General features: G+C 29.5%; 1 protein-coding gene across 4 annotated transcripts in view; it reads right to left on the bottom strand.

The window, feature by feature from the left end:
- LOC122857547 (lactosylceramide 4-alpha-galactosyltransferase-like) overlaps positions 1-23,130 on the bottom strand; it is a 58,219-nt gene that overhangs the window by 5,029 nt on the left and 30,060 nt on the right. The window contains exon 4 of one of the 4 annotated variants that reach the window (XM_044159797.1): positions 2,494-3,323. The exons of the other annotated variants lie outside the window; for them this stretch is intronic. Within the exon in view, the coding sequence (XP_044015732.1) occupies positions 3,288-3,323 (36 nt within the window). The 3' untranslated portion in view covers positions 2,494-3,287. Of the gene's footprint in view, positions 1-2,493; positions 3,324-23,130 lie in introns of those variants that run through there. 4 annotated transcript variants of the gene reach the window in all.

The following is a 23,130-nucleotide window of genomic DNA, read 5'->3' as shown; positions in this document are numbered from 1 at the left end:
AATTTTTCCACTCGTTTCATCTGACTTATAAGGAGTGCAGGCTCATCACAAATGAAAACCAATACAAACCCCTTTTGGCGTCGGCCAATCAGAAAATAGTTCTATAGATTGACTATACCCATGGGTCTTCACTTATAATGCCATCTATTAGAATATCTATAATCTATATGCTATTCTTTTTTTGCTGGAGAAAGTTTAAAAAATTACAAATTTCAATTTCGTTGAAACAGAAGTTATCTTTTGATAAGTCCCCAGCAGTAACCATTGTCTTCAATCACTAGTTTCATAGAACAACGTAACCATCCAGCTATGATTTTAATCTATTGCTTCTTCGCTAAGTATCCTCTATCTATTCACAGCAGGCCCTACGTTAGTAGCCATTTTGTAACCGATTTTCTGAAATGCACGGCGAAAACTATCGGCAGCGTACTGTTAAATGAATACTAACTTGGAACAAACCAGTTTAGAGACGTTTTTTCAACCTGCCGCCGTCCCATCTAGGCCGTTTGCTTCTGCTTCCTCTTCGAGCACCTACAAGCTAATCAAACGCGGGCCCATACGCGAATACCCATCAACTACCTCAAAAACTACCACTATTATTTTATTGTTTATTATTATTTTTTTATTTATTATTATTATTATTATGTTACGTCTTGGTATAATTTAGAATTAAAAATCAATCATAAATAATAATCTAATAGATTCAACGCATGTAATATGCCGAGCAAGCTATAAAATTTTTCTTTTTTATTTTTAATTATTTTTATTCATTTTGAATAAAATAAGCATTTTACCTTTTTCACACAATATAATATTTTGATTTTGTAAAATTATTTTGTAAGCAGTTTTCAAAGACACCTTTGCAACGCGAGATACTACATCCGTTGAAATTATTAAACTATTATTTTTTAAATGTTTAAACAAATGGAATAATGCTGACTACTATAAGAACCATTTAATATGATTGGTTCAAATATGGCACCACTTTTTCATCCCTACTTTAAGATATAATTTTATGGGAATATTTTAATTTTAATTTTCAAGAAGCGTCACTCTCGTGATAACTTTTATTCGGCCAACATCTAATTAAATTTAAAATCATTCTAATTTTATTTGAATCAAATACTTAATAGAATTTCACAAATTTATAATAAAAATTGTTGATCATTTTAATCTATAAAAATATAAATAAAATAATTTCAATTCTTTTAAAAAAATTTATAACAAATAAATAATATTACCAGTGTATCGGAACTTGAATAATTACTGTGACAATTTATTATTCCTACAAATTTTACCCTTCCTAAATCCTAACATTGACTGTGAATCTCCTGGGTGTTGTTTTTCTGTGCTGCAAGTTTTGTGTTACCAATTGGATTATCTTGAATTATCAACATCATCAGGCGACCATCGGGATTGACACGCTCTCTTCAATAAAATTTTGGATAAACCACAACATCAAGGTAGAATCTACATAATCACACATTCCCTCCTAACCCGTTACCCAGTAGGGAATAACAAAACAAGAGGATCATAAAAAAATACGTTAAATATCCGGCTCATTAATTTGTATTATTGCTAAATTATTATTCTATTATTATTGTTGTTTAACATTCTTTTTTTTTTTTTTGTTATTTCATAAATAATACAAATTAATTAGCCTGGTACGTAACAATTATTATTCTTATTATTATTATTTATTATTATTTTATTAAAGATCTAATATATAAAAATGTCGTGTCACGGTGTTTGTCTTCAAACTCCTCCGGGACCGACTTCCTTTAAATTTTGTACGGATGTTCCTTGGGTCAAAAAAAAAAAAAGTTTTCTATTCATTAACCCCCGAACTTATGAGGGTGGTTCTCCTCATGTGTAAATAACTTTGTATATGTATTATATGTGTATAATATAATACATACATGTCTATAATATAGTACATGTATATTAAACCTGTTCAAAAATAAAAATATTTTTTTTTTTTGCTCCTAAGGTCTCAAAAGTTGCGTACCGACCTCAGAAACTTGGAAAAAAATTTTTGTCTTTTTACGATTTTTTTTGAGACAACGAATCGATTATTAATTTTTCCATTTGATTAACATGGGATATGGCTGAATATTCACGCAGATTGATGTAGTGTCACCAATTTTTAAGGTACAAATTTGATCAAGGACGTTTTTTGAAGTTCGTTTAATGCTTTACAAGATTTTGTATATCATTTTTTTTTTGAGCGTTTTTTTATCATTTAAATTCAATTTATTAAAAAATAATGAAAATATCTAATTATTCAATAGAAAAACATTAAATTTATTATTTTGTTTCTGAAAGGTATAGTATTTTTACAGGTATATTATAAATAAGTAACAAGAACTATATGTTATGAAATTTTTTCAAAGAATATTTGTATCAACAATATAAATCATATATTTCAATTCGATTAAAAAAAAAAAAAAAAGAACAAAAAAATTATTTCTAGATAAACCACCATTCATCGGATATATCTAAAGCTGATATAATATTTTGATCACAATAAGGTAATTTTTTACTATGATTCTGAATAACTTAAGTAATAAATACTGCATTTGTTCTTCATCATGCGTCAAGCATTGATTTAAATTTTCTACAAGAGAAACACCTCGTTCAGTTATATCATTTACTACTTTTAAATCAATAAATACTTTTTTAGCAATTTCATATTCATCATTGTTTTGCCAGTGACTTGGATCAGTGTGTATAAAATTATATGATAAATTGTATTGCTCAAATAACATTAAAGATCTTTTTGAATAAGATCTTTATCGAGTAATGTTTTTATTTGGTTTTATTCCAATTATGAAGCGCTTGCTATATGAAGAAAAATTATCTCGTTCACCCATTGCTTTGACTATTTTTTCTTTACATCACATGTTACTGTTTCATCAAATAAAACCAACTCAATCAGTTCTTCAGAACAATACCACATATGATTCGATAATTTCAAACTTGCTGCTTCAGAAATAGTTCGATTACTTTTTTCATATTAAATTAAACTTGTAAGCAATGTTGAGTCATTATTTGCTGCGTTTATAGCCAAAAGTGCATTAAACCAGGCCTTTAAACAAAATTTAATAATAAAAATACAAATTTCTCGAAGAGCTTTCAAATCAGTTGTTCCGAGATTTAATTGTTTACGAAACAAAATATTTTCAAGCAGTAAATTGCTTTGGACAGAAATCTGGCATGATGCATTGCCCCTGGGCTTTTGAGTTGAACTCCTTTTGGTGGTGTTTCCCCCAAAAATAGCTCAATGCTTATAATTCCTTGTAGTCTCCTCTCAGTTGATATGTCTAGAATAAATGATAAAATTAAATAATATATTGGAGTTAGATATTTGTAATACAAGTAAAAGAAAATTGATATAATTTTCTTCTTATTAAAATCGGTTAATTTTTCATAAACCATCTGAATGTTTTTTAAATCAATAGACCTAACATTTCATATGATCAATTAATCACTCATAATACATGTTCAATTTCGTTTACCTCAACGTGGTTCTTGATAAAACTTACAAGCTCATTTTTATCTTCAAAGAATATATTTTTTACAATTTTGTCTGCCATACCAGTATTATATTTTAGCTTATCAATCTGACCGCAATTTTTTTTGAAATTTAAAAAAAAAGCTACATTTGGACCAGTTTGATTACTCCAAAATATTTCAAACACACTATTTAGAATAAGTTCTTTGATGTAATGTCGACAGGAAAGATATAACAAATTTTTTTCCTAATAATTTTTCAATGTGTACTGCTGCTCTATTCAGTTTGCCTTAGAAAATTAAACAAAGTTTGATATAGTTAAAGATAATAGTAAAAAAAACAAGTGTGTAAAATTGAATAGATTTAGTTTGATTCAATGAATTTAAAGGCAATTAATTGAAAATTTAAAGAGTATAACAAATTTGAATGATCTATCGATGAATTAACACATAGATAAATAAATAAAGAAATAAATAAATAAATAAACAGATAAATCGATTAATCAAGCAAAAAATGAATGATTCTCCATAATTCTTTATTAATAACTCAGGTAGAGAGAAAAAAAAGTCCTAATAAAAAATTCGATATCTCGAATAGTTTTCGACTTATCGATATTTTTTCAAAACATGCATACGATTTACTTAGCTGTTAGATGTTTTACTATAGCTGTAATTATAGCTAAACAATCAATATTTATTCGAGATGTTAAATTTTTATTAAGACATTTTTTTATCCTTGACGAGTTTTACCGATCGCCATTATTGAATTTTAGAATTAATCGTTATTTTCATGGCTGTACGATATATAACCGATAAATAGCCGTTTTTTCGATAATTCAACTTGATTTTTAACCACTTTGCGCATGCGTGGGAATTTTTTTCGTATTTTTCCCGTAATCGTGAGGTAATTTCCTATAAGAAACAAAAAAAAAAAACGTGTTGCCTGATTTTAGTAATTTTCACATGGAAAAAAAAATTTTTTATAATGAACCCATCGTTATCCCATGATGAAATTTGGAAATTGAGCTAAGCTTGTGCTCTACTATCTGCAGTTAAAAAATCAGAATTTTAAAAAATGTCGAAATCGTAGTTTACTCTTGTGAAGGAGGCATTTTTTGATTCTGGCTCGGCGGTTAATGATGGTAAAAATAAAAAAAAAATCAGAGGTACATCTGAGTCGATGACTAACTCAAAAAAAATATTTGTTTTCGAATCTGAGAGGGTGAGGGAAAAAACCCTGTGAGTTGACATGGAATGCCCCATATATATACTTGTTGTATGATTGTATATAGATATATATTTTTTCACTTTTTGATGTAATTTTAATTCAGTTATGATTTGTTTATTAATTTTTAATTAACAAAATACTGACATTATATATTTCCTGTTTTCAATTATTATTTTTTTTTTTTATCACAAACTACAATATGCACAGTCTGTTTTTTTTTATGAATATAACAAAGGTAACGTGACATCAGTGTTTTTTTTTATTTTCCAAAACAAGTATAAACATGTCCTTGTCTCACGGCGAAGATTTGTTGCGTGGGATGAATGGGCACTTGAGTGGTTGAATATAACTGCAGGAGGAGAAGTCAAAAGGGCTAACGGTTGTTAATAACAGCCATAAAAATTATGTGTATATGTATATATATTTTATTATACGCTTGCATTTTTTCGCATACGTGAAAAGCATATTATTATAATTTTAATCAATATTATTACAAGTCAAGTGATAACATACTTTAATCAGTATCTATTGTATCTCAGTGTTATTTGCGTTTGTTTACGAATAAAAATTTTTATAATCCATAACGCGTGGTAAGTGGCCTCTTCAGTTTTCATATTTACAAAAAACATAACCTAAAATATTATTACTAAAATTTTATATTATAGAGCGTCTCTTGAACTTGTAAACAATAATTTTATATAATACACAAAATGTAACCACAATGTTTAAGGCGACATGAAACCCGATTCTGCCTTACCACCTTGAAAATTTTCGAAACAACTTTTTTCAAAAACTACGTGTCAAATAATTCTGAAAATTTAGCTATAAGTTTATTTAGGTATTATCTACTGCACTCAACTCTTTTTTTTTTTAAATTCAAAAATTTTTTTTCAAGTCGATAATTTTGAAAAAAATTTCGAAACAACTTTTTTCAAAAACTACGTGTCAAATAATTCTAAAAATTTAGCTGTAGGTGTATTTTAATATTATCTACTGCACCCAACTCTTTTTTTTTCAAAATTCGAAAATTTTTTTTCAAGTTGGTAATTTTTTGAAATTTTTGAAACAACTTTTTTCAAAAACTACGTGTCAAATAATTCTGAAAATTCAGCTGTAGGTGTATTTTAATATTATCTACTGCACCCATTTCTTTTTTTTTCAAAATTCAAAAATTTTTTTTCAAGTCAGTAATTTTTTGAAATTTTTGAAACTACTTTTTTCAAAAACTACGTGTCAAATAATTCTGAAAATTCAGCTGTAGGTGTATTTTAATATTATCTACTGCACCCAACTCTTTTTTTTTCAAAATTCAAAAATTTTTTTTCAAGTCAGTAATTTTTTGAAGTTTTTGAAACAACTTTTTTTAAAAACCACTTGTCAAATAATTCTGAAAATTCAACTGTAAGTGTATTTTAATATTATCTACTGCACCCAACTCTTTTTTTTTCGAAATTCAAAAACTTTTTAATAATTATAATTATAATAGATTGTCAACACAAGTTACCCTTTTTTACCGGCAAAGCCCATTTATTTTATATAAAAAAAATTAATATAGTATTTATTGTATGGGAAAGTATACAGGACAGACAGACTTTACAGGAAAACTTGTGTCAATTGTTCAGTTTTTTTTTAAATGACGTTTAAAAAAATTCTCGAATTATAAAAAAAAAGAGTTGAATAAAAATAAGAAATTACCACAATGAGTTTTATTTTTTCGCGCATGCGTGATTGAGTAATTGTGCTTTTTGTCTCTTTTTAACCTGTCAAGATGGCCGTCCAACTGACACAACCGACACAACGCTGCACCAAGCCGAGATACATGTTCATACTTCTCCAATATAATAAAACAATTAAAAGCAATATTTATTTGATATAAATTAAAAACTAATTAATAATAAAAGCGTCATTGGAGTATATATTTGAAACATCAACCTGATGGAACAATCAAATCAATCTGAAGTGTCATTATTATTGTGTCATTGTATTTGGTGTCAAGATGTTGTTATTCAATTATCAGTACATCAACAACAGCATATATACAACATTAAAATATTAATAAATCAAATAAATTACATAAATAGATAAGTTAAATAATTGTATAAATGGATCAGTAATGTCATCAGTTAATACAAAAAATTAACAAAAAATACTTGATATGTTATAGGTTATGTTGTGGAAAAATATCAGTTGTCAGATTGTATTGATCAATTTGGAAAACATATTTATTATAACAATTTATAAGAAAAAATTCATTTATCCATTGGAACAAAAGGTATTGGATAGATTAGTTGGTGATTGGTTCAGTTGGACATAAATATTGAGTGTTAACATCATTATTTTACATATATCATGGTTGTTTTGGTTCAATCAACAGTTGTGGATGATGAATTATCAATATTAAAAGCTAATGGTAATTTTAGTATAATAATAATTGTATAATATTGAGAATATAACTGAAAATTCATGTATACATCATATCAAACGATTAGAAACTAAGTTACATGAAAAAACATCAATTCATTCATTAGAAGTATAAGGGGTTTGTAAAGAAAAATAATTTAAAATAACGTCAGTCTATGGGTTGATAGATTGACATTATTATTTTTATAATTATTATTGATAAATAATAACTGTGGTTAACACAGAATTATGCATGTCGTAGTATTTGAGATTCGGAAAAGAATCATTCAATTAAATTATTGATATAATTATTATGGATAAATAATAACTGTGGTAAACACAGAATTATGCATGTCGTAGTATTTGAGATTCGAAAAAGAATCATTCAATTAAATTATTGATATAATTATTATTGATAAATAATAACTGTGGTAAACACAGAATTAGACATGTTGTTATATTTGAGATTCGGAAAAGAATCAATGACTCAATATAATTATTATTGAGAAAAAATTACTGTGGAAAACACAGAATTTAGTATCTTGTAAATTTAAGATTCGAATAAGAATCAATGGCTCAATATAATTATTGGTAATCAATAATAACTGTGGAAAACACAGAATTTAGTGTCTTGCAAATTTTGGATTCGAAAAAGAATCAATGATTCAATATATTGATATAATAATATTAATAATTATTTTAATTAATTAATAATATTAATTAATAGACACTTGTCGCATATAAACAAAATTCATATGCTTTATTATTATATTGTTGTTAATAATTTTGATAATTCGTTGTAAACAGTAATGTTTGTTTACAATAAAAATAAAGAGAGAAATCTCTTTCATTAGATCTTAAGTTGTCTCTTAAGTAGTCTCTTGACTCGTCTTTCCGATCGAAGTATAGGGCTCCAGTGATACCACTGGGGACCTATAGATGGAGCGCACGGCACCCCGAGATAAGGCAGAATCGCGTTTCATGTCGCCTTAAGAAAAACAAAAAAAAAAAAAGAATAATGAATATAGAAGAATATGTCAATTTTAGTAATTCATTGTTGCTATCCGATTATATACTTACGGGGAATATTTCGATGATCGATACTAACGATCGATCCTGAAGGATCTAAAAACATCTTGAAGAATGTCATCACTTTGTTTCTTATTTTCCACAACTGATTATAAGAGATAAGTGACTCCTATTAAAAATAGTAACTAATTCGTTCTAGAAAGAGGTCGTATTTATTGCAAGCTTTTCTCATCTCAAACTTTTTTAACATACACACACAAGTTCGAACTAAAAACAAACTATTCATCAAAAGTCAAGGACCTTACTTAAAAAAAATTGAGCAAATTTTAACAACCTTTTTAACTAAATGCAATCTAATATGTTTATACTTCTGTATCAAAGCCTGATCGAGTAGAAAAATTAAATCATAAATTCAAACCTTGTTTTCAACAACTTGTTCATTTTCTTAACAGTACCGATGAATCGTGAATTTTGATGACCCGTGACATCGAACTGACCGATTGGTCGACAATGATGCATGTTTGTTATAAGGAATTTTCGATTGTAAATTATATAAGAAACATAGATTTTACAACAATATGTCGATGAAAGCTTTAAGTGTCGTTGAATTATCAATAATGATCGATTGAAGAGTATCACTTACGATGCCTAAAAATAGAAAAAAACAGGCAACTTTACTAGGAATCGAGTATTTCAGTGACCGGTGTCATCGAAATGACCGATTCTCGAAAAATATACGAAAACTCGTTTTGGTTATTCTTTGGTCAGATTTGATGAAATTTGATGGGTGTTTCATCCAACAATAGATCAAGTAATGTTTTGATTGTGTCGACCTGACCAGGAATCTCCTGTCTAATAGGCATTAATATTTAGTCATTCGAAGAATCAAAACGATAGCTCTGTTTTACTATACAAATTCTTACAATTTTTCGTATTGATTGTGGAAGATGAACGACTTCCTTCTGAAATTACTCAAAGTTTGTAACTATTATAAGTTCTTTCAGCTAAATCTTAAACTTTTTTTAACATCGTTATAATAGTTACATAAGTTTGTACTAAAAACAGACTTTTTATCAAGATTATAGCACTTTACTACGATAACGATGAGCAATTTCTGACAGTCTTCTTGACTTATGCAATATATTTTTTTTACACTTTTACACTGTATCAAAGTCTGATAAAAATACGTTTTACCAATTAAACTTTCCAAAATTTCTGTTTTAATTCCTAAAATTGAATACAATTAGTATTAGTGGCCTCTACGTTCTTAAATAAAAGTTTATGTATTTTAAGTCTCCTCAAAACTTATTTACTAAAAGTTATGCTGAAAACATTTTGAGTTCGACGTGAGGGTTTCTTGAAGAAACGGAATAGTCAAAAGCAATTGAGAGTCACAGTATTAAATATACATTGATAATCCTGTATTTTTAGGGCGAATTTAAAAGAAATTACGGAGTCAACTTGGGTACCTGGTTTTTACTATTTTTTCTATTTTCCCATTTAATTCTTTGATTTTCGAGTCGTTAATAATTTCTTGTATTAGTGGAATATTAAGCATTAACCGTTTTGCTGAGTATTTTTTTGTATGCACACTACTAAGCGGTTATTTCAGTAGCCGTTCATGAATATAATTATATATAAAAAATATATTAAGCGTTAACTTTGATGACTTCTATATATGCATATATACAAAAAAATTTCATGATTAGGTCACTTTGGTGACTATATATATCATATATATAAGTCACCAAAGTCAACGTTTCTCATATTTTCGATGTCATTAAACTGACCGATCCGTACTTAATGTTGAATATCTTTAAAAATATCAATCAAAAAAAAAAATTCTTTGAAACAATTATTTGAATCATAATTACACAGCGTTTGAAAATATAAAAAAAAAGTGTCATCAGAATGACCGATTGTCATACATATATACGTAATATACGTATATACATATACACGAGCAACAAAGGCGCCCAACACAAGCCGAGTAAAAACTCGCCTACGTGCTGACGCTGAACTGCAGCCATCCAGGTCCAAGGACTCATCAAACTGCAAGTCACTGAATTGTTTTTTACTGATTAGAATAATTGTGCAATACCATAAAAATCGAATCAATTAATTATTATACATATCCGTTTGAGATGATCAAAATTTAAATAATATAACTTAAAATACCATAATCATTTTTATAATTATCGACTGAAAATTATCTCTGATAATTGCAGTCACAATAAATTACCATTGTTATTGATAATAACAATCAAAAGTGTTCAATTAATAGTTTCAATAATAAAATAATACAAATTTAAATTCATAAATTAGCAATAATTTATAAATTTTTAAACAATTAATCAAGAGCTATGTAAATAAAATAAATATTATTCAAGTCATTGAATAAACAATTCAATTAATTGATTGAACAATAAATTAAATAATATAAAATTAAAATAATAATCTAAACAACAATTATTGAAATTAAAAGATAACAAACAAAAAAATAGTATTGTGTTAAGTATTTAATTTGACTATCCTAAACTTATTACTAGATATAAATCCCTTAACGGGCAATATATCCAACAAATGATAAAAAAACGCTAAAAAAAAAAAAACGATATACAAAATCTTGTAGAGCGTTATTCGAACTTCAAAACGCGTTCTTGATCGAGTTTGTACCTTAAAAATTACCACATCAATCCGCGTGAATATTCAGCCATATCCCATGTTAATCAAATAGAAAAATTAATAATCAATTCGTTGTCTCAAAAAAAATCGTAAAACGACAAAAATTTTTTCCCAAGTTTCTGAGGTCGGTACGCAACTTCTGGGACCTTAGGAGCCAAAAAAAAAAATATATTTTTATTTTCGAACAGGTCTAATGTATATATTGATTATAAATATTATCATTACTCTGTTGCATTACAGGACTGATTTTTTTTTTCTTTTGTGAATATTTTGTGAATATTTTGTAACGAAATAAATTTTGCTGTCGATTGGATTATTGATGACTAAAAACTTTTCTCCGCCATTTTTCTACTTCGTTACGGTAATTATCCATAGTTTGTTCAAACTTTTGTCTAATGTAGGTCCCCAAACGCGTTGTTAGAAATATAACATAGACTTGACAACGTATCTTAATCATGATATTCATTTGATTTTCTAGTTACGTAAATATCTTTTTTACTAAAAAATAAGGGTATTTTTGACTCAATACCAATTGGAGTATTTGTCTAACAACGTGTTTGAGTACCTATAGTACTCGAAGTACAGTGTACACAGTAATGAGTACACATTTATCAATATATGTATATTATATATGTATTCCGTTGGGTTTCGGTGGAGCCGTAATTGATTATGTGTCAATGTATTACACTTAATATATAATACTGAGTTCATTAAAAATCTTTAAACATGATGTTGGCCTGCCATCATTTTCTTCTGAACAAAAATTCGAATGAGGATAAAAAAATATTCGAAACAATTTTAAAATGTTTGATTAATAAAACGCTACCAATATTAACATTATCATGACAGAACGAATCGAAAATTCACACCCACATACGAAGACTTCTGATTCAATTCTGGTTAGGGTCAACTCTTGAAATATTCATAGCTTTGATTACTTAGAAAGACTTTTTGATAAATACTTTTTTCAAGTTTGATGTCTTGGTTCAAGTTCAATCCCGGAGAGGGTTGAGTATCTTGTAATTTTAAATGAATTCGATCACGTATCTACGAGGTTATATCTTGATTCTTTAGAAGCATTTACGATTAATTATCATATTTCCAGCATTTTTTACCCATGTAAGTATCTTCTTCACTTAAAAATAAAGGTATTTTTGACCTAGTACTAATTGGAATATATGTCTAACAACGTTTTTGTGGACCTAGAGTCTCAAAGTTCAATATAAACAGTGAAAAGTATATATTGTAACGAGATTTAGCAGATCTCGCGCTCCCGAAAATAATTAGAGGTCTGGTCTAAGGGGTTTTATCGACTAGGACGCTAATTAATACCACCGGTATGGGAGTGGCCTCGGTAGTGACATCCATTTCCGCCTGAATGTCAGTGTTGACTTGGTAGACATCCGCCACGAGCGGATAATCCGGATTCCTACCTTGGCTACGTCAGATTCGTATCCTCTACTTCGACACTCCCACCAGAGAGTCGCATCGGGTGTGCGCACAGATGTTAGTATGGAGTGGGTCAAACGGGAGTGGGGATAGAGACCATAAAACTAGTGATCGCTGGCATCTCACTGCCAGTCGTCGGTCGGCTCTCGGAGCTGGCTGATGGCACCGGGACTGGTGACAGTCCGTGGTTGGCTTCCGACGAAGCTAGCTGACTTCTTGGTGGAGTTGGTGATGTCGACATGCTCCTATGGAGGAGCTAGTTGATAGCACCGGTGAAGCTGGCATGACTCCTTGGTGGAGTTAGCCGACTTAGACGATGACGTCGACTGGGTCCTAGGGTGGAACTAGTTGATGTCACTGATGAGTCCAACCAAGCTACCGATGCGTTGTGCATGCTCTCGAGGGTGATTTACGATGTCGCTATGCTGCATAGATAGGACGTTGTATCTCACTCGCTCTCTCACTCCAGTGTGGTTACTTAATGTCAGGGTAACCTATAATCGAGTAGTCAAATGCATAGAATGGTCCGGCGTAAGACCAGCGTGGTTGCAGATGGACTTTATGTTCGACTACTTGGTGCACTAGAGTGAGTAGGCAATAGGAGGATATTTGGTAAAGCCTGCGAGGTACGAATATCCTCGTTCTCGTATTGACTTAGGTTATGCGAGTTAGCTAAACCAAGTCAATGATCACGGTAATAACCGCCGCCGCGGGGTGAGGTTATTACGCTCCCGGCCGATACTAAAAATCACATACATTTTAGTAATGGTGCCCGAGTGACGTTTTGGAACCAATATGGTGGACCGCGCCTCTCTACCATTTCTTGTTGAACTAGTCGCTACCGAAATGGCCGTCGGCAGCCATTGCTCCTGAACTACCTTGGCGTCCGTTGGTTGCCGTTATACACCAGCTGGCTCCTTCCTGGCAGTAAGAGAGGAGGATGGTGAGAAATCCTCGTTGATCCCATAGTAACTGACGCTTCTACTTTATCGGTAGAAAAATTAGTTACAATATATACATATTTATATCAGCTATATTTCGTCTATTTCTTTATAACTGGAGATCAATTTTGTGTCAAAGTATTACACATGAGTTAATAAAAAATCTATAAAGATTATCTATAAAATAGAAAATAGATTGAGGTCAGAAAAATATTTTGAGCAATGGTAAAATTGACAAAAGCTAATGAGTGAGAACATAATCATGAAAATTATAGGTCTATTATTACCCTTTCGCTAAGGCTTAGTAAGATTTTTTATAACATATATTCACACTGACATACGAAAACTGCTGACTCGATTCTGGTTGGCGTCAATTCTTGAAATATCTACAGCTTTGATTACTTCAAAAGATTTTTTGATAAATACTTTTTTTAAGTTTGATGTCTTGGTCCAGGTTCAATCCCTAAAAGGGTCTAGTATCTTGTAATTTTAATCGAACTCGATAACGTATCTACGAGGTTATATCTTGATTCTCCAGAGTCAATTACGATTTCTTATCATATTTCAAGCATTTTTTTACTAATGTAAGTATTTTCTAACTCGAAAATAAAAGTATTTTTCACTTAGTACTGATTGGAGTACATGTCTAACAACGCGTTTGAGAACCGAGAGTCCTCGAAGTTTAATATACACAGTAAAAAGTTGTTATATATATTGATATCAGCTATTTTCCGTCTATTTTTGTCAGACTCGTGCTCAATTTTATTTGAATAAAAATGTATAAACTTGTGCTGGCTCACCATCATTCTTTGAAAATGGATAAACGTTAAAGTATGCCTCCTTAAATGTAGGCGGAATATATTTAGATGATATCAGTTATACATAATTTCTTAAAATAAGTGGAACATAGATTCAAAATTTCGAAAAATCTTCATTCAGGTATAACCTCAATCTTTATTCAAAAAAGTTATGACAAACTAGTATCATTTGAAAATATTTTCTGTCAGTGTAAGGACAAATGCTAGAAATAATAATAGTTATAATAATAATTTCTAAGCTTCGATTAATCTTGAGCAAACCTGATTAAACTTCGAATAACGTTACTTTTTGAAGTCCAAACGAGATTGAATCGAGGTTGAATCCTTGAAAATTGAATACTTTCTTTTCCTTTTATTCTCTACCATCATATTAATAAATTTAGGTATTTTTTGTGTATTTTAATTTTTCATTCAGTTCAATCTCGGATCAACTGCGTTTCAACGTCAAAAATCAAACCATTTCGACATAAAATCGAGCGTGATCCCGAGTAGAAGTTCAGTTCAGGATATGATCAAAACTTGATCAGGCAACTTGAATTCAAATCAAGTTTTGATCAGACAACTTGATCAAGAATTGATCAAAACGTAACGCAAAAATGGATCAAGACTTGATCAAGGTACCTGGTTAAGACTTGATCAAGCTACCTGTTCAAGAATTGATCAAAACGTAACGCAAAAATGGATCAAGGCTTGATCAAGATTTTTGATCAAAAAGTGATCAAGAAACATTATCAAAAAATGATTAAAAAAAATTATTTAACAAATGACTTTGTTTTTCTTTTTTTTTTTTGAATCAGCTAATTACTTATTATTTTTGGGTTAGAGTTAGAGATAGATGTGCTGAAATGAAAGACAAAGAATATAATTAAGTAAATTTGCGCAACTAGACGGGATCAAACCTACGAACAACGGATTACTATTCTAAACCCACGCTTTAGCCGTTAGGCTACCGGACGATCGATGCAATGTACAGTTTTTTAATCCTCATATTTTACATTTACACACAAGAGGCAAAAAGAAAATGATAGATTCAGAGAAAGATTAATAATTGGAAAAAAAATAATTATGCGATATAATAATATTTCCTAAATAATTATTTTTGAATATTTTCATTAATAAAATACGAAATGATTTTTTTGTATTTATTTGTTAATTCGTAATAATAAATTATAGATAGATATTGGAATGAATTATTCGATAGAAGAAATATTATACAGAAATGTTACCCTAGCGAAATGGCGACACCGATCCGACACCAATCCGACAGTCGGTTTGTGCACTGATCTCATACAAAAACGACACAAAACCGAGACACGAGTATAAGAATTTCTAAGTCACAAAAATAAATAGTAAAAAGCATTTAAAAAATAGAATATTATGTGTAAAAATTTCTAAATAATATTCTTATAATTTAAGACACATTAGAATTTTCTTAAAATAATTTTTTTATTGAAAAAACTCAAATCTGTTTATGTATTAAAAGTGAGGTTAGCTGTCAGAATCATCTGTACACGACTGTGAGATTTTACAATTCTCACACAATTCCGACACACGACTGTGAGAATTGTAAATCCGACACAATTCCGTCACAAATCCGACAGGCGTACGACAGTATATTTTTATTTTGTATTTAATATAAAAAAAGAGCTTTTTATGAATAAAAATTTTTGTTCAATATTAAAGTTATAATATTTTAATAATTTTAGGCATATTAGTTTTTTTTTCTTTGAATAAATTTTGACAAAAAAAAATAATGGGAAACATGGGAAATCAAATACATGGTTTCATTACAAATTACATTCGAGTTACAAAAATACCAAATACGTGGGAAACTGATTAAATGTATTAGTTTTGAAAAAAAAGTATTTAAAAAAAAACCTTTCTTAACCTCATAAAAAAACCAAAATATGATAATTTTCTAATAAAATAATTTAAAAAAAAATCCAATATGCCTATAATTATTAAAAGATTATAATTTTATTATTAAACAAAAATTTTTGCAAATCGCGAATTCTCACAGACGATTCCAATTATTTTTTTTATCAAAATTTATTCAAAAAAAAAAATCTAATATGCCTAAAATTATTAAAATATTATAATTTTAATATTGAACAAAAATTTTTATCAATAAAATGCTCTTTTTTTATATTAAATACAAAATAAAAATATACTGTCGTACGTCTGTCGGATTTGTGACGGAATTGTGTCGGATTTACAATTCTCTCAGTCGTGTGTCGGAATTGTGTGAGAATTGTAAAATCTCACAGTCGTGTACAGATGATTCTGACAGCTAACCTCACTTTTAATACATAAACAGAATTGAGTTTTTTCAATAAAAAAATTATTTAAAAAAAATTCTAATGTGTCTTAAATTATAAAAATATTATTTAGAAATTTTTAGACATAATATTTTATTTTTTAAATGCTTCTTACTGTTTATTCTCGTGACTTAGAAATTCTTATAGTCGTGTGTCGGTTTCGTTTCGTTTTTGTATGAGATTAGTGCACAATCCGACTATCGGCATTTTCGCTAGGGTATCAGCTCTACATTTTACTTGACTTAATTTATTAAATTTATTAAACTAGGTTGATTTGACCAGATTTACTTGTTCAAAATGTGATCAAGATACTTGATGTTGTCTTGAACAGGAAAAATTGTTTGAAAAACTTATGTATTTTAAAATAATCAACTTTATAGTTTTTTGATCAAGATTTGACCCGACTCACTTGATCAGGATGTGATCAAGATACTTGATCCTATCTTGAACAGGGAAAATTGTTTTAAAAGAATATTCATCTCAAATCATCCAACTTGATGATTTTTTGATCAAGATTTGACCAGACTCACTTGATCAGGATGTGATCAAAATACTTGATCCTATCTTGAACAGGAAAAATTGTTTTAAAAAAATACCTATTTTAAATCATCCAACTTGATGATTTTTTGATCAAGATTTGACCAGGGTCACTTGATCAGAATGTGATCAAGACACTTGATCCTATCTTGAACACGGAAACTTGTTTTAAAAAAATATTTATTTGAAATCATCTAACTTGATGATTTATTAATCAAGATTTGACCAGGTTCACTTGATCGTATCTTGAACAGGGAAAATTGTTTTAAAAAAATATTTATTTGAAATCATTCAACTTGATGATTTATTGATCAAGATTTGACCAGGATGATCACTTGATCAGGATGTGATCAAGATACTTGATCCTATCTTGAACAGGGAAAATCGTTTAAAAAAAAATATTTATTTGAAATCATCCAACTTGATGATTTATTGATCAAGATTTGACCAGGTTCACTTGATCAGGATGACTGACCAGATTTCCACTCGGGATCTTCAACGTTGATTAAAGGTTTATGTTGGAATCCAAGACTAACGTCTACCATGGTATCAAGTCGATAACCGTCTTATCAATAAAAGTAATGGTTAAAACTTTTTATATAAAGAAATTTTACTAACCCCTTATTCACAGTTCTTGCAAGAGTCTGTTTCATTCGTTGAAGATCATATACATTATGTTTGTGATATTTATACATGTTCCGTCAGCATAAAAGGGAGAGAGAGAGAAGAAGAGAGAGAAAAATAGAAAAACGAGTTAAGAAAATAAAATTTTGAGCAAAAAAAAATCGCCAGCCTGAGCATTGTGCCGAGTGCTAATTGGTATGCACCGTATCGGCGCACAAGTCAGGCTGACCGGTTTATGCTTGAGTTTTCCTGCAGCGTGTTGGCCCAACAGCCAACACATTGGGAAACCTCAAGGCAAACAAAATAAAATAAAATTTCCAAGAACTATAACGAGCCTGAGAAAATTTTCAGGCGTCGTTGTAGATCTTTCTAGATTTTTTGCAATTTTGCACGTACACCAAGGTGCCAAGGGCTGTGCCAGTACTTCGGGCCTTTAGTCAAGTTAGTTGCGTTGGCATCTCGATACTAGATACATCTATTTTGTATTAGCAAATCCCCTTGAATTTAATTATTGAATAAACTAAAATAATATTTTTAAGTAAATATACGATCACTAATAACAGTAATATAAAATTTAATAACTATATTAATAAATAAAAACAATCAATGCTCTCGTCGCGACAACAATAAAGTGTGTCAATTATTTGTTTCATAAAAAATTATAAAGTCAACTGAGCGAATGTTACTATTTAGGCAAGGGAATGAGCCTTCCCTTACTCTTCCTTAAAAACATTTGATGCCGTAGCCCCCTCTCCCAAAGTAACATTCGCTTCTCGTATCTTAAATAGTACCTAACCAACTTTTTTGAACTAGATATAAATCCCTTAACGGGCAATATATCGAACAATACATTCTACTGTGTATCCATCGCTTTGAGGACTTTGAGTCCTCATATACGAAGTTAGGCATATACTTCAATCATCACTAAATCTAAAATATTTTGAATTTTGACATCAAGGGTTATCCACGTTCATCGAAGAGTCAATGAATGTAAATATTAATCTGTATCACTAAATCAGAACTTTAATATATACTCATTCAAATGTGATGGTCTAAAATCAGAGCTATAGACAAAATAAGATCTGATCGAATCATCAGTGCTCGCATATTTCTTCCCACGGCAAAAAAAGCTTTGTCAGGTTGAGATTTATGTCGGAGAAATATATTAGATACGAGATCAATGTCGGAGAAATTTCTCCGGTGTCATCCCCCAGTATTTCTCACGTCATTAAGAATTACCTACATGATAAGAGTATCGCTAGAAAGTCATCTCGAGTGGGAACTAAAGTCTTCCAAGTCTTTTATCATGCTGAGCCCATCAGAGGTGTCATGTCCTCATACTCTCTTTAGAGTGAATTATGTCCCTAAATTCATAAATACATCAGAACTTACATGTGTCTTACAAGTCCTCAAACTCTGTTATAAATAACATTTTTCCCTGAACTCAAACATTCGTGCCTAAACTTATATGTGTATATATAAATGTCCTCAAAGTCCAATTTGTAAAAATAAAGTCCTCAATGTCAGAGTTGGACAAATTTTCGGCGTATTAAAAAAAATTACTTGCAAAATTAAAAAAAAGTTGTATATTTACATTAAGAATGTTTATACAAATTTAAATATACCGAGCATCATGTTCACATGGCCATCTTCTTGAACTCGAAGTTATACAAATATATATATATATATGTTGAGTGGCTAGAATGGTGACATTTTTTGGTACCAAACGGCTAGTTTGGTGACTTCTGTCTAGATTGGTGACTGTCACCAATCAAATCTCTCATTAATCGTATAGATTGGTGACTGTCACCGATCTATACAGTTCTTGCCTTAATTCTAGAAACTTCTTTGATTCATTGTTTTGTAGACATTGATTCGATATTAAGATCGCATATATGTTTTTTTAACTAGAAGAATAGTCCTGAATCAAAAGATCTGATGTAAATGCTGTCAGAGATGCTCAGTACCCGAATATAGATGGATTCATATATATTATGATTAAGTCCTAGAAAATGAATAATATCTTAAGAAAACGATCAGATGTCTTCAAATTGAATAACTGGAACAACTACATCAGTGCAAATTGAACGAGTTTCTCCATTCTAGAAGAGTAAATAGTGAGAGCCACAAAAGCAGTCGATTGAGTACCATTCGGTTAGTTTGGTAACAGTCACGAAACTGGACGGAATATCAATCAATGGATGAATCATAAGCTTAGTCTACTATTGCAATATATCCCCATGGTAGTGTGTTGGTACTACCTCTCTGCAAATTACGTTTATTATCCTGCCAGCTCATAGCTTTTTTCGTTATTGTAATTGTCTTTAAATTATGATTACGAGAATGTATCATATTTTGCTTTTTGAATATTTCCATTTTTAGTTATAAGACAATTTTTATAATCTTCAAATGTTATTTTTTCATGGCAAATTTTTTAACACCTTTTGCTCTAGAATGAACTTTATGTGTATTTGTATTTGAATCATTTTCAACTCTATAACTATATGATTTACTTCTTAAACCTATGAATTAAGTCATTATTTTACCATTGTTTTCGTCTTTTATTAATCCAACTACTTTTTGTTTGTAAGCGAAATACCATAAGGTATATTAATATCATAATCTGATGTATCAAATCTATCGATATCTTCTTTTATATTTTCATGAATATAAGGTACAATGAAATGATGAATACATGAATCAGTATCACCATAAAGATATCTTGCATTATTACCAAATTTTTTAAAGATCTAATTATAATGAAAATCATAAATATATGTTTTCGAAATATCCAAAATGCTAAATCCTAAATAAATAGGTTTGTTAAATAGTATGCTACTTCGTTTCATTTCTATGATTACTAAATCATTGATTATTTTTGATGATGCAAAATTAGGTTTTGCTATTAAACTTCTAGCACCATATCAACCATCATATTTCGAAACCAATTTAATTTCTCGATGGTTTCTTACGCTTCCCATTGTCTTTCCATAAATAGCATTGTTCATAAATTTGAAAAATGATTTTTCAAATTCATTTTTAGCTTGTTGTCGTAATTGTGTATTTAAATCTATGTATGGTTTTAACCATGAACTTTGATTAAACGTCAAAACACAATGAATTTTGGTTAGTTTAAGACCTAGAGATAGATTTTGTTTGAGACTTTGATAATGAACAACATATTTTTCTTTTGAATTTAAAGTAGCTAATAGCTTTACACATTTACTCTCAGGTAAAGGTGTTTTCTCATAAACTGGCGCTAAAGGTAAATCTTTATGTAAATCATGAAGATTCGATGGATATTCTCAATCAACTTCAAATATATCCAATTTTTGAATCATTTAAAAATCGATTTGATTTGTGATGTAAAGTACGTAAAGTAATATCTGATCGTAAATATAAATCTAAATATTCACCTTATGATTGAATCCTTAATTTCTTCCAAACGTCTGTAGCATGATTATATAATTCATCAGTTATATTTACATCATTTAATTTTGAATAAAAATTCTATTTTGATGGAAGGTTTTGAAAAAAAAAAAACCAGAAACTTAGAAAAAATAACGAAGTTCCCTTGCCGGGAATCGAACCCGGGGCTTTTGCTTTTCGGGCAAACGCCTCGACCACTAGACCACAGGACTTCTTATTTTTTCTAAGTTTCATCAAGTTAACTCCGACGTCCTTCTATGCGTCAATTCATTTTTTGAAAAAAAAAAAAAAAAAAAAACCAGAAACTTAGAAAAAATAACGAAGTTCCCTTGCCGGGAATCGAACCCGGGGCTTTTGCTTTCCGGGCAAACGCCTCGACCACTAGACCACAGGACTTCTTATTTTTTCTAAGTTTGATCAAGTTAACTCCGACGTCCTTCTATGCGTCAATTCATTTTTTTGACATCATCAAATTCACTCCAATCATCTAAATAATCATATGGAAAAACGTTTTTTTTAGTTAACAATTCAAATTCTTCGTTATCTCTACAAAAACTTCTAGATATTTCTTTTTTATCTTTTTCTAAATTTTTTGCTAGTGTATCGTATGAACTAGCCATAACTCTAAATGAATCTATGAATCTTAACTGAATCCTTGTATTATCTACATGTTTTGTGAAAGAAATATAATTTTCTTTGTTCAATGGAAGTAATTCTATTTTACCAGGAAATCTCTTAGTTAATTGTTTAATTATGAAACGTGCATCATATCCAGATAAATTATAAAAAACAATTGGAATTATACAAGAATCTTGATATTTAATATTACAAGCTTGATGAGCTGTCCCCCTTAAACACCAGTAATATGATCGTGATCACGAACTTTAATATTTTGTTCCGTAATGATATTATCGCAAATATAGCATTTTTTAGCTTGATGAAAAGAACGCTCTTTATTGATTGTCAAGTTCATAGGTTTGATATTTGATAAAATATTATCAACTTTAATAGCTATATCAAACAATTCATCAACAAACCACTCAACACAATTTATCGATCTATTAAATTCAAATTCTGACAATGAATCATCATAAGAACATTTCTGATAATATCCTAGACTACAAGGAACATGGTTTTGATATTCTAGAGTCTATTTCAAATTATTATTATTATCCTTCACAATTGGTTTGAAATACATTCTGTATCAGTATATACAGATACTTATAATTTTTGAATTACAAATAAATTGAAAACGGCGTTAGAATGGGGGCACGTGTTGGATGTTACGGAGTACGAGGGTCAAAGAAGAATTCAAAAGATGGTACTGTTTTGGTTTTTTTTTTTTTCTATTTTTCTTCTAAGTTATTCTATTAGTCTAGAGATGTTATGATATTTAATTACACTATCAATAGAATAATCCTATCTCGTCAAACGATCATCTCTGACCTCGGAATAATATTTGACAGTAAATTATTATTTAATAGTCAAATATAAAACGTTGTTAAATCAGCAATGTCGTCTCTTGGTCTGGTAATTAGACTCACTCAATCCATACTTTAGAAGCATTGTATCATGCTCTGGTTCTCTCAAAAATGAACTATTGCTTTTCATTATTTACCCCTCATAATAACAAACGGATGTTACTTATTAATAAACCTCAACGTAGGTTTTTTAAATATTTCACATATAAAACAAAGGGTATTTACCTACCTAGAGGGTGTGATAATAATTTTCTCATTCAAACTGTAGGTAGTATCACAGACATTACACCTATCCATCTACACCATGAAGTTTTAATAATATCTTTATTTATAAAAATTCTAATTGGAGCAGTTGAATGCCCAGAGCTACTCAATGACATCAGGATAAGATTACTGGCTAATCAATTACGTAAAATATCACCTTTTACAATAGTAAACGGTACTGGGCTTATAATATCATCAACCCCTCTTAGTATTATGGTAAATACTACTAATAGAGTATGTAATAAAACTACGCTATTCAACAATATTATGTCTTTCCGTTCAATATCACCAGAATATATTATCATGTGTAAAAGCTGCAGGCCAGTAAACTAGCTATCAATTGAAATTATAGATCAACTATGTACAATCAAAACAAAACTGTATTATTACCACAATTTTTATTATGTAATTATT

Source organism: Aphidius gifuensis, linkage group LG5, assembly GCF_014905175.1.
Source record: "Aphidius gifuensis isolate YNYX2018 linkage group LG5, ASM1490517v1, whole genome shotgun sequence".
NCBI classification, from domain to species: Eukaryota; Metazoa; Arthropoda; class Insecta; order Hymenoptera; family Braconidae; genus Aphidius; species Aphidius gifuensis.
Note: the sequence above shows the minus strand (reverse complement) of the source record. Positions and strands in the feature narration are given on the sequence as shown.